Source organism: Babylonia areolata, chromosome 19, assembly GCF_041734735.1.
Source record: "Babylonia areolata isolate BAREFJ2019XMU chromosome 19, ASM4173473v1, whole genome shotgun sequence".
Taxonomy (NCBI): domain Eukaryota; kingdom Metazoa; phylum Mollusca; class Gastropoda; order Neogastropoda; family Buccinidae; genus Babylonia; species Babylonia areolata.
In genome coordinates, this window is record NC_134894.1 from 63828762 (window position 1) to 63841247 (window position 12486).

The 12486-nt window shown below is 45.4% G+C and overlaps 2 protein-coding genes across 2 annotated transcripts in view; one reads left to right on the plus strand and one right to left on the minus strand.

Annotated features, from left to right (window-relative positions):
• LOC143294239 (uncharacterized) overlaps positions 1 to 11840 on the plus strand; it is a 37182-nt gene extending 25342 nt beyond the window's left edge. Inside the window, exons 12-17 of the mRNA XM_076605670.1 lie at positions 3061 to 3190; positions 6835 to 6919; positions 9882 to 9932; positions 10425 to 10505; positions 11590 to 11735; positions 11827 to 11840. Of these exons, the coding sequence (XP_076461785.1) occupies positions 3061 to 3190; positions 6835 to 6919; positions 9882 to 9932; positions 10425 to 10505; positions 11590 to 11735; positions 11827 to 11840 (507 nt within the window). The remainder of the gene's footprint in view (positions 1 to 3060; positions 3191 to 6834; positions 6920 to 9881; positions 9933 to 10424; positions 10506 to 11589; positions 11736 to 11826) is intronic.
• On the minus strand, positions 286 to 1818 carry LOC143294402 (uncharacterized). Its single transcript, XM_076605880.1, has 2 exons — positions 1072 to 1818; positions 286 to 574 (listed from the first exon to the last, which is right to left on the minus strand). Exons 1-2 carry the CDS (start codon positions 1619 to 1621, stop codon positions 309 to 311), a joined length of 816 nt encoding a protein of 271 aa, XP_076461995.1. The 5' UTR covers positions 1622 to 1818; the 3' UTR covers positions 286 to 308.
• Positions 11841 to 12486: the final 646 nt, after the last annotated feature.

Genomic DNA, 12486 nt, shown 5'->3' on the forward strand with positions numbered 1-12486 from the left:
AGAAAACGGAGAAAGAAGAACAGAAACTTTACTGGCTGAGTGTTGTTTAGCACAAGTGGTAAAAGAGTACAACTTACTCACCCAGCATGTCAATCCACAGCACAGCAACCACCAGGTAAGAGAAGAAGTTGAAATTGAAGTGTTTTGTGGCCAATAATAATCCAGTTCACAGCTCACATGATGACAAATTCACAAAGAACGTGAAATGGTTTACACAGATTGGCAGACACATTCCAGTGGTCTGGCTTTCCCATACTCCTGATATGAGAGCTGAGAGCAGTTTTGGAGAGCACAGTGGAAGGGGGTACTTACAAGCTAGTGTCCTCCTGCTTGGTAGGCATCTGGATCCCTGGCCTCCTCCTCTCGGTTGTTGAGACGTCGTAGGGTGGCGTACCATACAGTGATGTGAATCCTCTCTTTTGCCATGTTCCATCATATGAAACACTGATACTGATGACTGGATTTTCACCTTTATCCAGTGCCCCCTGCAGGTCTTCATCGGTCTCTGCATACGCCTGCTGGATTGTAGCTGCTGTGCGTTCTAAGAGTGTTGACCCTGATTCAATTTCAGCAGCTGAAAAATGCATAATGTTTGTGAGATATTTGTGCTGTGCTCACAACTATATCATTTACATAGTTTACTTTCCTTCCTCAGGTGATGAGTCTAAATATCACACACACATACACATATACACATACATAAATATATAATATTGCAATGAAACACACACACACACACACACACACACACACACACACACACACACACACACACACACACACTGTGCATAATTTACACACATAACTGATATACATGCATTCACCCATTCATGAACACACACACACACACACACACACACACACACACACACACACACACACACACACACATGGATCATAGTCAAGACTGAACAAGCAAAACTTTGCCTGAGTGACTGATTCAGTGGTTGACAGTGTAATGTTTCACTAGTGGTTATCAGTGCAGGGATGTGTGCACACTTGTGTGTATTTGTACTGCACAGTTAAAGGTAAAGATTTTTTTTAACCATCAAAAAAACCTCACAAACATACCTGTTACTTTCTTGTCATGGGCCTGGAAAGTTTTCAAATGCATGCCTGGTATTCCCATGACAGTGCTGAAGGTTTGAAGAGCAGTGTAGCTGCCTCCCAGTTCATGGCTCAGCATGGTCATCCTGTTGTTTACTTCAAAACCTGTATTCTTTTTGTCATTGAATCCAGTTCGTGGGGATGAGAATTCGCACTTTTCATAACCACAGCCATCGCAGCACATGGCAAGCTTTGCCGCAAAACCAGCTTTCTCCCTCTCTCGGACACTGACTGACAGTCCCGTTTCTCCGCACTCTGGGCAACTCAGGTCACTCATCAGTCTGGTCAGCTGGAAAACGTGTAGCAAAGTCCAGTTCTGGTCTTCCACCTCACCATTATATGCGACAGGGTTCATGATTTCGATCTTTCTTCTCGACGCACTTTTATCAGAGTCTGATGTCGAAGGTTTCTTCGAAGCCACGCTTTCAGTCGCTGCCGCATCACATTTGGCCCATTTTGCTTTTGCAGCAGCTATCAAGTGCAATCGTCTCTTTCCTTGCTTATGCCGAGGCATGATGAATCCAGGAGATGTCTTAGCTGGCAAAATAATCAACAATTGACGAGAAAAAACACTTTCATGTCAGCATGTTGTTGTTATTGGACGGCCATTTTGGCTTCTCGACGGAGGGAGCCGAGCGTGCCCGAAGGCTGGCTGAGCCCAGCGGAATGAAATCTGATTGGCTGAAATTTCCACCGGTGTCAGTCTCATCAATGAAACTGCACAGTCATAGTACTCTATGCCCTTATTTGGGAAAACTCGGGAAAGTTCGCGCGATACAGTGTGTGTGGAAAATCGCTCGCAGTGTTTTATAGTCCGTTTCAACAACTAAAAGAACCGGGTCTGTGCATTCACAAGATGACGCTGTTTCTGTTGATATGCAATATGATAGGCTTCGGGAAATGAAAGTATACGTTGCTAAGGTGTAAAAGCAACACTTTTGGACGATGTTTGAAAAATTCAGACAAAATCAACATCAGGAAGCAACTTTCATTTGCAAATATAACACCTTTTGCGACCGATTTAGTACAAAATATGAAAATGACTATAAAGATTAGATGTTGAAGAAGCAAATTATGCGAAAAAAACGAAAATCATAAAAAATCATGATTTGGTCAAAATTTCACTACCGTGTCTGGCCTTAATGTGATCTTTCCAGCATTTCATCACATACATGTCTTTTAATTTAAATGCATATTTTATGTTTGAATTGTGAGCAGAAGCACCATGAGCACATGTGAATTTCTCTTTGGAGATGATAAAGTTGACTTCACAAGATACCCCAAGAAGGAAGGGGAAGGGGAGGTTAAGACGCTCATTGGCCAACACAGAGACTCCGTGGGGGTGAGGGTGTGGGTTTGAATCCTGCTCTAACCCTTTCTCCCAGGTTTGACAGGAAAATCAAACTGAGTGTCCAGTAATTTGGATGAGACGATAAACAGAGGTCCTGTGTGCAGCATGCACTTGGTGCACTAAAAAAGAACTCATTGCAACGAGAGTGTTGTCTTCTGGCAAAATTCTGTAGCAGAAATCCACTCTGATAGGTACACAGATTTATATGCATGCACTCAAGGCCTGACTAAGTGCGTTGGGTTATGCTGCTGGTCAGGCATCTGCCTAGCAGATGTGGTGCAGCCCACATGGATTTGTTCTGAACGCAGTGACGCCTCTTTGACAATGTGGAACTGAGACACCCCGTGGTCTGTGGTTTCTGTGTCTGTCTCCAGCCACAGGCAGTTTATGTCAGCACCAAAGCGGAATGACAGATACCTCACGGTCTGTGGTTTCTGTGTCTGTCCCTAGCCACAGGCAGTTTATGTCAGCGCCAAAGCGGAACGCCAGGTACCTCACAGTCTGTGGTTTCTGTTTCTGTCTCCAGCCACAGGCAGTTTATGTCAGCGCCAAAGCGGAACGACAGGTACCTCACGGTCTGTGGTTTCTGTTTCTGTCTCCAGTCACAGGCAGTTTATGTCAGCGCCAAAGCGGAACGACAGATACCTCACGGTCTGGAGCAGAACACGCTGAGCGAGTGTGTGCGAGGCTGGCTGGGCTGCTACCTGCGACCCAACTCCTTTCTCTTGAGAGGTGAGGTGGAACAGCAGTGTGTCTGCATGCTGTGTATAACCTGGCCCACAATCCCCCAGATGAATCATGCCAACTGTTACAATTTCGCCCTATTTTGTTACGCTGGCTTGCAGTTTGTTCCAGCGTTGTGCCAACATCGAAATTGTTCTGACAAGTTCATGTTCGACTACATAGCATGGTCACATGCTTTCCTGTTGTAACATTACCCAGACGCTGCAGACCTTTTAATCATGAAGTCAGGGCAGGCACTGCTAACCTTAGTCTCATGTGATGATGATCACATGCAGGTTTACATTGAAACAGCATTGCGTGGACCAGTCATCTTAATTGTAGCAGTTACACAGTGCTGCTGGTAGGCCCAAGTGTTTGTATGCCTCGTAGATAGAACGTGTGTTTGCTGATGTGGTTCGGAGTCAGAGTGTTCTACCAGATTCAAAATATTCCTACCAATATTTCCTGATTGCTCCTGTAAACACTTGCCAGGGGTTGATAACTCTGCACTGCTTTCTCCTGAGAGGTCAGTGTACAGGGGTTGATAACTCTGCACTGCTTTCTCCTGAGAGGTCAGTGTACAGGGGTTGATAACTCTGCACTGCTTTCTCCTGAGAGGTCAGTGTACAGGGGTTGATAACTCTGCACTGCTTTCTCCTGAGAGGTCAGTGTACAGGGGTTGATAACTCTGCACTGCTTTCTCCTGAGAGGTCAGTGTGTCTGCATGCAGTATTGCCTGGCTGACACTGGCTGTTTTCATGTATTATGATAGTCTGTTGTGTCTGACTATGAACCATCAGAACTGCTGTCCCGACTATCTGGGCTGGAATTTGATTATATAGGAGAGTGTCTTGCCCCAAGTTACATCCCCACGCTCTTGGCCAAGAGTGTTTTAGGACAGTCGGCATTGGGAAGGTCCCCAAAGGCCAACCAGCCCCCAAGGCTGCAGCACTAAGAGCCAGTGCAATTTTGCCTCCTAGTTTGAGAGTCACAGGCCTTCACGAAAGACTAAGCTTTAAATGACTTCCCATTGCAATGGAGAAACCACTGATCGTACAGCTCTCACTTTGCTGTTGGCCCAGCTGTAAACTTATGTCAGTCAGTGTTATAAGCTGTGTGTGGCTGTGTACATATGTCTGTGCTAATAACTTCAGTGGCTGTTTTTGTGTCCCTGTGATAATGGCCTGGGTGGCTGTTTTCATGTGCCTGTGCTAATAACGTTGGTGGCTGTTTTCATGTGCCTGTGCTAATAACGTTGGTGGCTGTTTTCATGTGCCTGTGCTAATAACGTTGGTGGCTGTTTTCATGTGCCTGTGCTAATTATGTTGGTGGCTGTTTTCATGTGCCTGTGCTAACAAAGTTGGTGGCTGTTTTCATGTGCCTATGCTAACAAAGTTGGTGGCTGTTTTCATGTGCCTGTGCTGATATGTGGGTGGCTGTGTGCATGTGCTTATGCTTATGACATCTGTATATATGTTCATGTGCCTGTGCTAATAATGTGTGTGTGTCATGTTTTCACATGCCTGTTGCTGTTTCCATGTCGCGGTGCTAATCAGTTCAGTGCGTGTAAATACACACCTTGATTTATTTATCAATGTGCCTGCCAAAGTGGTGACACGAGTCATGACTTTGTTTACAGTCATTCCTACACTGCGTCACGTCAGTGTGCCATCGTTCTCACACAGAGCACACACGTCTGTCTTATGCCAGGGCACGCTTTCAAACATTTTCGCAGTTCAGTTGTGTCTTTCTTCACATATGTACATGCATGCATACACATGTACTCACAGCCCACCAGTGTTTGTTCCCCCACACTTAACGCTGTGTTTGCATGCAGTAACACACAGACACACTCATATGCATACATGCCCTCAAACAATCTCCCCCCCCCCACCCCACCACCCCTACTACCCCCTGCTCCCCTCCTCCACACCACCCTCCCTCCTCACATACACACACGTACGTATTTGTACTTTCAACATGTAGGATTTTAATTTGCATTATTTTTCTACACAAATACTTGAAAATATATACTTAAAAAAAATCATTCTTTTTAGGGCTTTGTTATTTTATTGTGTTGTGTACTGATCTGACATAAAATCAAAATTGTGCTTGGTGCTGTGATTTGTTGTTTTGTGTACTGATCTGACATATAAAAAGTGTGCTGTGTTGTGCTGTGCTACGTTGTGTACTGATCTGACATATAAAAAGTGTGCTGTGCTGTGCTGTGCTGTGTTGTGTTGTGCTACGTTGTGTACTGATCTGACATATAAAAAGTGTGCTGTGCTGTGTTGTGTTGTGCTACGTTGTGTACTGATCTGACATATAAAAAGTGTGCTGTGCTGTGCTGTGCTACGTTGTGTACTGATCTGACATATAAAAAGTGTGCTGTGTTGTGCTGTGCTGTGTTGTGCTGTGCTGTGCTACGTTGTGTACTGATCTGACATATAAAAAGTGTGCTGTGTTGTGCTGTGCTACGTTGTGTACTGATCTGACATATAAAAAGTGTGCTGTGTTGTGCTGTGCTACGTTGTGTACTGATCTGACATATAAAAAGTGTGTTGTGTTGTGCTGTGCTGTGTTGTGTTGTGCTGTGCTACGTTGTGTACTGATCTGACATATAAAAAGTGTGCTGTGCTTTACTGTGTTATGTAGTGCTTTATTGTGTTGTTGTGTTTTGCTATGTAGTGCTTTACTGTGTTGTGTAGTGCTTTACTGTGCTGTGTTGTGTAGTGCTTTACTGTGTTGTGTACTGCTTTACTGTGTTGTGTAGTGCTTTACTGTGCTGTGTTGTGTAGTGCTTTACTGTGTTGTGTAGTACTTTGCTGTGTAGTGTAGTGCTTTACTGTGCTGTGTTGTGTAGTGCTTTACTGTGTTGTGTAGTACTTTGCTGTGTAGTGTAGTGCTTTACTGTGTTGTGTAGTGCTTTACTGTGTTGTGTAGTACTTTGCTGTGTAGTGTAGTGCTTTACTGTGCTGTGTTGTGTAGTGCTTTACTGTGTTGTGTAGTACTTTGCTGTGTAGTGTAGTGCTTTACTGTGTTGTGTTGTGTAGTGCTTTACTGTGTTGTGTAGTACTTTGCTGTGTAGTGTAGTGCTTTACTGTGCTGTGTTGTGTAGTGCTTTACTGTGTTGTGTAGTACTTTGCTGTGTAGTGTAGTGCTTTACTGTGCTGTGTTGTGTAGTGCTTTACTGTGTTGTGTAGTGCTTTACTGTGTTTTGTAGTGTTTTGTTGTGTTGTGTAGTGCTTTACTGTGTTGTGTAGTACTTTGCTGTGTAGTGTAGTGCTTTACTGTGTTGTGTAGTACTTTGCTGTGTAGTGTAGTGCTTTACTGTGTTGTGTAGTACTTTGCTGTGTAGTGTAGTGCTTTACTGTGTTGTGTAGTACTTTGCTGTGTAGTGTAGTGCTTTGCTGTGTAGTGTAGTGCTTTACTGTGTTGTGTAGTACTTTGCTGTGTTGTGTAGTGCTTTACTGTGTTGTGTAGTGCTTTACTGTGTTGTGTAGTACTTTGCTGTGTAGTGTAGTGCTTTGCTATGTTGTGCTGTGCTTTGTTGTGTTGTGATGTGCTGTCTTGTGTTGTGTAGCACTTTACTATGTTGTGCTGTGCTGTGCTGTGTACTGATGTAACAGCTGAAGAGTGTTTGTTTCCCACAGCACGTGTCAACATGCAGAACTATGAAGTGGTGCACACAGAACAGCTGCAGCTGAACCAGATTCTTCAGCCTTCGCTGAACTTCAGGTGAGGCTATTGTTGTACGTCTTGCCACCTGCTTCAGGTGAGGCTATTGTTGTACGTCTTGCCACCTGCTTCAGGTGAGGCTATTGTTGTACGTCTTGCCACCTGCTTCAGGTGAGGCTATTGTTGTACGTCTTGCCACCAACTTCAGGTGAGGCTATTGTTGTACGTCTTACCACCAACTTCAGGTGAGGCTATTGTTGTACGTCTTACCACCAACTTCAGGTGAGGCTATTGTTGTACGTCTTACCACCTGCTTCAGGTGAGGCTGTTGTTGTACACCTTACCGCCAACTTCAGGCGAGGCTGTTGTTGTACATCTTACCACCTGCTTCAGGTGAGGCTATTGTTGTACGTCTTACCACCTGCTTCAGGTGAGGCTGTTGTTGTACATCTTACCACCTGCTTCAGGTGAGGCTGTTGTTGTACACCTTACCACCAACTTCAGGTGAGGCTGTTGTTGTACATCTTACCACCTGCTTCAGGTGAGGCTGTTGTTGTACATCTTACCACCTGCTTCAGGTGAGGCTATTGTTGTACATCTTACCACCTGCTTCAGGTGAGGCTATTGTTGTACATCTTACTACCTGCTTCAGGTGAGGCTGTTGTTGTACGTCTTACTACCTGCTTCAGGTGAGGCTATTGTTGTACATCTTACCACCAACTTCAGGTGAGGCTGTTGTTGTACATCTTACCACCTGCTTCAGGTGAGGCTATTGTTGTACATCTTACCACCTGCTTCAGGTGAGGCTATTGTTGTACATCTTACCACCTGCTTCAGGTGAGACTGTTGTTGTACATCTTACCACCTGCTTCAGGTGAGGCTGTTGTTGTACATCATACCACCTGCTTCAGGTGAGACTGTTGTTGTACATCTTACCACCTGCTTCAGGTGAGACTGTTGTTGTACATCTTACCACCTGCTTCAGGTGAGGCTGTTGTTGTACATCATACCACCTGCTTCAGGTGAGACTGTTGTTGTACATCTTACCACCAACTTCAGGTGAGGCTGTTGTTGTACGTCTTACCACCAACTTCAGGTGAGGCTATTGTTGTACATCTTACCACCAACTTCAGGTGAGGCTATTGTACGTCTTACCACCTGCTTCAGGTGAGGCTATTGTTGTACATCTTACCACCTGCTTCAGGTGAGGCTATTGTTGTACGTCTTACTACCAACTTCAGGTGAGGCTGTTGTTGTACGTCTTACTACCAACTTCAGGTGAGGCTATTGTTGTACATCTTACTACCAACTTCAGGTGAGGCTATTGTTGTACGTCTTACCACCTGCTTCAGGTGAGGCTATTGTTGTACATCTTACTACCAACTTCAGGTGAGGCTATTGTTGTACATCTTACTACCAACTTCAGGTGAGGCTATTGTTGTACGTCTTACCACCTGCTTCAGGTGAGGCTATTGTTGTACGTCTTACTACCAACTTCAGGTGAGGCTATTGTTGTACGTCTTACTACCAACTTCAGGTGAGGCTATTGTTGTATGCCTTACTACCAACTTAAGGTGAAGCATCTTGCTGCATGTCTTACTACAGGTGTGCTATCTTACTGCATTTATTACTGTCAACTGCAGGTGTGCGATCTTGCGGTACATGTCTTACTACAAGCTACAGGTGTGCAATCTTGTAGTACACGTCTTACTACCAGCTACAGGTGTACTATCTTGTAGTACATGTCTTACTAAGAACTTCAGGTGAGGTATCTTGTTGCATGTCTTACTACCAACTTCAGGTGTGCTATCTTGTGGTACGTGTATAAAGCGCCTATCCTCGGTCAGAGACCAAGTTCAAAGCGCTTCAAACACAGAGTCATTTGAACAACAGGCTGCCTACCTGGGTAGAGCTGACTGACGGCTGCCATTTGGCGCTCATCGTTGGTTTCCTGTATCATTCAGTCAGGTTTCAGTTTTGCACACATCTCACAGAGACATGTAACATTTTCCGTTCGTATGTTTGTTCATTTATCCCTCCATGTAGGCAGCCAAAATTTGTTTTCAGGGGTGTGCTTGCTAGATGTGTCTTGTTTCTACAATCCAGACATGGATTACAGGATATTTGACATCCATATTTCATCTTCTGCATGCATATACACATGAAGGGGGTTCAGGCGCTAGCAGGTCTGCACATTTGTCGACCTGGGAGATTGGAAAAATCTCCACCCTTTACCCAGCAGGTGTGACAGATTGAACACCGGAAAAACAGGGTGAGACTCCAGCACTTCAACCATCCCACCACCACCACCATCTCACCACCTCAACCATCTCACCACCACAAAGGACAGTATGTCATGCACTCTTTATATCAGCTGAAATTCCTGAAGTTTAGTTGTTTTTTTGTTCATCTTTTCAACGTGTGTAATTTTGATGAGCAGAATTGTCAGAATGGCCGACATGTTTGTGTGGCAGAGTTGTCATGACTGTTGTATAGCTGTGCTTTTAAACCTGATGTCATGTGTGTGTGGCAGAGTTGTCATGACTGTTGTATAGCTGTGCTTTTAAACCTGATGTCATGTGTGTGTGGCAGAGTTGTCATGACTGTTGTATAGCTGTGCTTTTAAACCTGATGTCACGTGTGTGTGTGTGGCAGAGTTGTCATGACTGTTGTATAGCTGTGCTTTTAAACCTGATGTCACGTGTGTGTGTGTGGCAGAGTTGTCATGACTGTTGTATAGCTGTGCTTTTAAACCTGATGTCACGTGTGTGTGGGGGGCAGTATTGTCATGACTGTTGTATAGCTGTGCTTTTAAACCTGATGTCATGTGTGTGTGGCAGTACTGTCATGACTGTTGTATAGCTGTGCTTTTAAACCTGATGTCATGTGTGTGTGTGGGGGGGCAGTACTGTCATGACTGTTGTATAGCTGTGCTTTTAAACCTGATGTCATGTGTGTGTGGGGGGCAGTATTGTCATGACTGTTGTATAGCTGTGCTTTTAAACCTGATGTCATGTTTCAGTCCACATTGTGCCTTTGCTGTGCTGAACAATATCTTCACCAGGCTGACAGAGTGAGTACACCTTTTCTCTCTCCTCCTCCGTCTCCTCCTTTCTATAAACCTACTACATGTGTGTGGTGTCACACAGTGTGATTTATCATAAGTCTACCGTTTCAGATCGTCATGTGATGTATCACTTGTGTATCAAAATTTTACTGTTTGAGATCATATATGTGAGGCATCACTTTTGTATCTAAATTTTACTGTTTCAGATGACAGTACATGTGAGGTATCACTTTTGTATCAAAATTTTACCCGTTTCAGATCATAGAATATGTACCACCTGTATGTTATAACTTGACTGTGTCAGATGACAGTACATGTGAGGCAACACCTACTGGTCATAATGTTACTGTTTAAAATTATTCTACTTGTGAGGTATGACTTACTTATATTTTTACTGTTTCAGATCATATATGTGAGGTGTGACTTTTGATAATCTTACTGTATCCAATCATCCTACATGTGAGGTATGGTCAGTGTATCGTGATGTTCCTGTTTCAGACTACCAGCAGGGAGTTACCTGCTTTCTCATGAAGCTGGTTCCAGCACCGTTCAGCTCAAGTCTGGCACCAGCGTCAGGAGGTAACGAGGTTCATGTCTCACCACTGTGGGGGTTGTACGCTGTAAATGTTTGGCGTTAAGTCTCTCTCATACTGATGGTTGTACGCTGTAAACGTTTGGCGTTAAGTCTCTCTCATACTGATGGTTGTATGCTGTAAATGTTTGGCGTTAGGTCACTGTCATGATGTACATAATGACAAGCAGTTTTTTTGGCCTGGAATAGAAAATGGTGGTAGCGAGGGGTAAGGGTACGGCGTCCACGTTTACTACTTCCAAGCTGGTGGAGATTGGGTGTAATGTTCCGACTATTCCCTCCCCCCCCCTTCCATAGGTCCCTCAGAGGTTCTGTATATCTGTCTATCCACCATTCTACCTATATCAATGTTCTGTACATCTATATACCTGTGACATGTGTCCAACAGGGGCAGTCATGACCTGAGGTCTCACTGTATGGGGCTGATGATGAGATATATATCTTCCTATCCATGTATCTATATACCTGTGACGTGTGTCCAGCAGGGGCAGTCATGACCTGAGGTCTCACTGTATGGGGCTGATGATGAGATATATATCTTCCTATCCATGTATCTATATACCTGTGACGTGTGTCCAACAGGGGCAGTCATGACCTGAGGTCTCACTGTATGGGGCTGATGATGAGATATATATCTTCCTATCCATGTATCTATATACCTGTGACGTGTGTCCAACAGGGGCAGTCATGACCTGAGGTCTCACTGTATGGGGCTGATGATGAGATATATCTTCCTATCCATGTATCTATATACCTGTGACATGTGTCCAACAGGGGCAGTCATGACCTGAGGTCTCACTGTATGGGGCTGATGATGAGATATATATCTTCCTATACATGTATCTATATACCTGTGACGTGTGTCCAACAGGGGCAGTCATGACCTGAGGTCTCACTACATGGGGCTGATGATATATATATATATCTTCCTATCCATGTATCTATATACCTGTGACGTGTGTCCAACAGGGGCAGTCATGACCTGAGGTCTCACTGTATGGGGCTGATGATATATATATATATATATCTTCCTATACATGTATCTATATACCTGTGACGTGTGTCCAACAGGGGCAGTCATGACCTGAGGTCTCACTACATGGGGCTGATGATGCAGGAGGCAGACAAGAGTGTGCCCTGGGTCCCCGTGGACCCAACTCTCATGCTGCCACACCACTGGCGCATGGGTTTGATTCCGGCCACCTTCCAGCCTCCAGGTGTGTGTGTGCGCGAATTTGAATGTATGCTTGTGTGCATGTGTAGTAGTAGTAAATTTAACGTCTTTCCACTTTCAGTGATACGGAAAAGACAAAAAAAAATAGTAGGGATATGTCGGGGGGAGAAGAGATATGGGGTGGGGAGGATGTGTGGATGGGAGGGTGGGGATGTGTGTGTGTGGGGATGAATGGATGGTGGGGGGGGGGAAATGTGCGTGTGTGTGGGGGGGGGGGATTTACATGGGATGTGTGTGTGTGGGGGGGGATGTGCGTGTGGAGGGGATGTGTGTGTGGATGTGCGTGGGGGGGGGGGGATGTGGGTGTGTGGGGGGGATGGGATGTGTGGGATGCGTGTGGGGGGGGATGTGAGTTGTGGGGGGGGGATTTACCTTGTGGGGATGTGTCGTGTGTGTGAGGGGGGGGGGATGTGCTGTGGGGGGGAATGAGCGTTGTGTGTGTGTGGGGGGGGGGGGGTGTGGGGTAGTGGATGTGGTTGTGGGGGGGGGGGGGGGGGGGTGTGGGGATGGGGGGGGGGGGGTGTGTGTGTATGTATGATGTGTGTGGGGGGATGTGTGTGTGGGGGGGGGAATGTGTGTGTGGGGGGTGGATGTGCGGTGTGTGGATGTGCGTGGGATGTGAGTGTGGGGGGGATTGTGTGTGGGGGGGGGTGTGTGGTTAAGGGTGTGTTGTATGTTGGGGGAGGGGGGGGGATGTGTGTGTGGATGTGCGTTGGGGGTATGTGTGTTTTTTG

Bases quoted from the DNA above. Each gene is read 5' to 3' on its own strand.
- LOC143294402 (XM_076605880.1), bottom strand. From the start codon at position 1,621: ATGCCTCGGCATAAGCAAGGAAAGAGACGATTGCACTTGATAGCTGCT. The intron at 575-1,071 runs GTATGTTTGTGA...TGCATTTTTCAG, and splicing joins CCATGACAAGAAAGTAACAG to CTGCTGAAATTGAATCAGGG.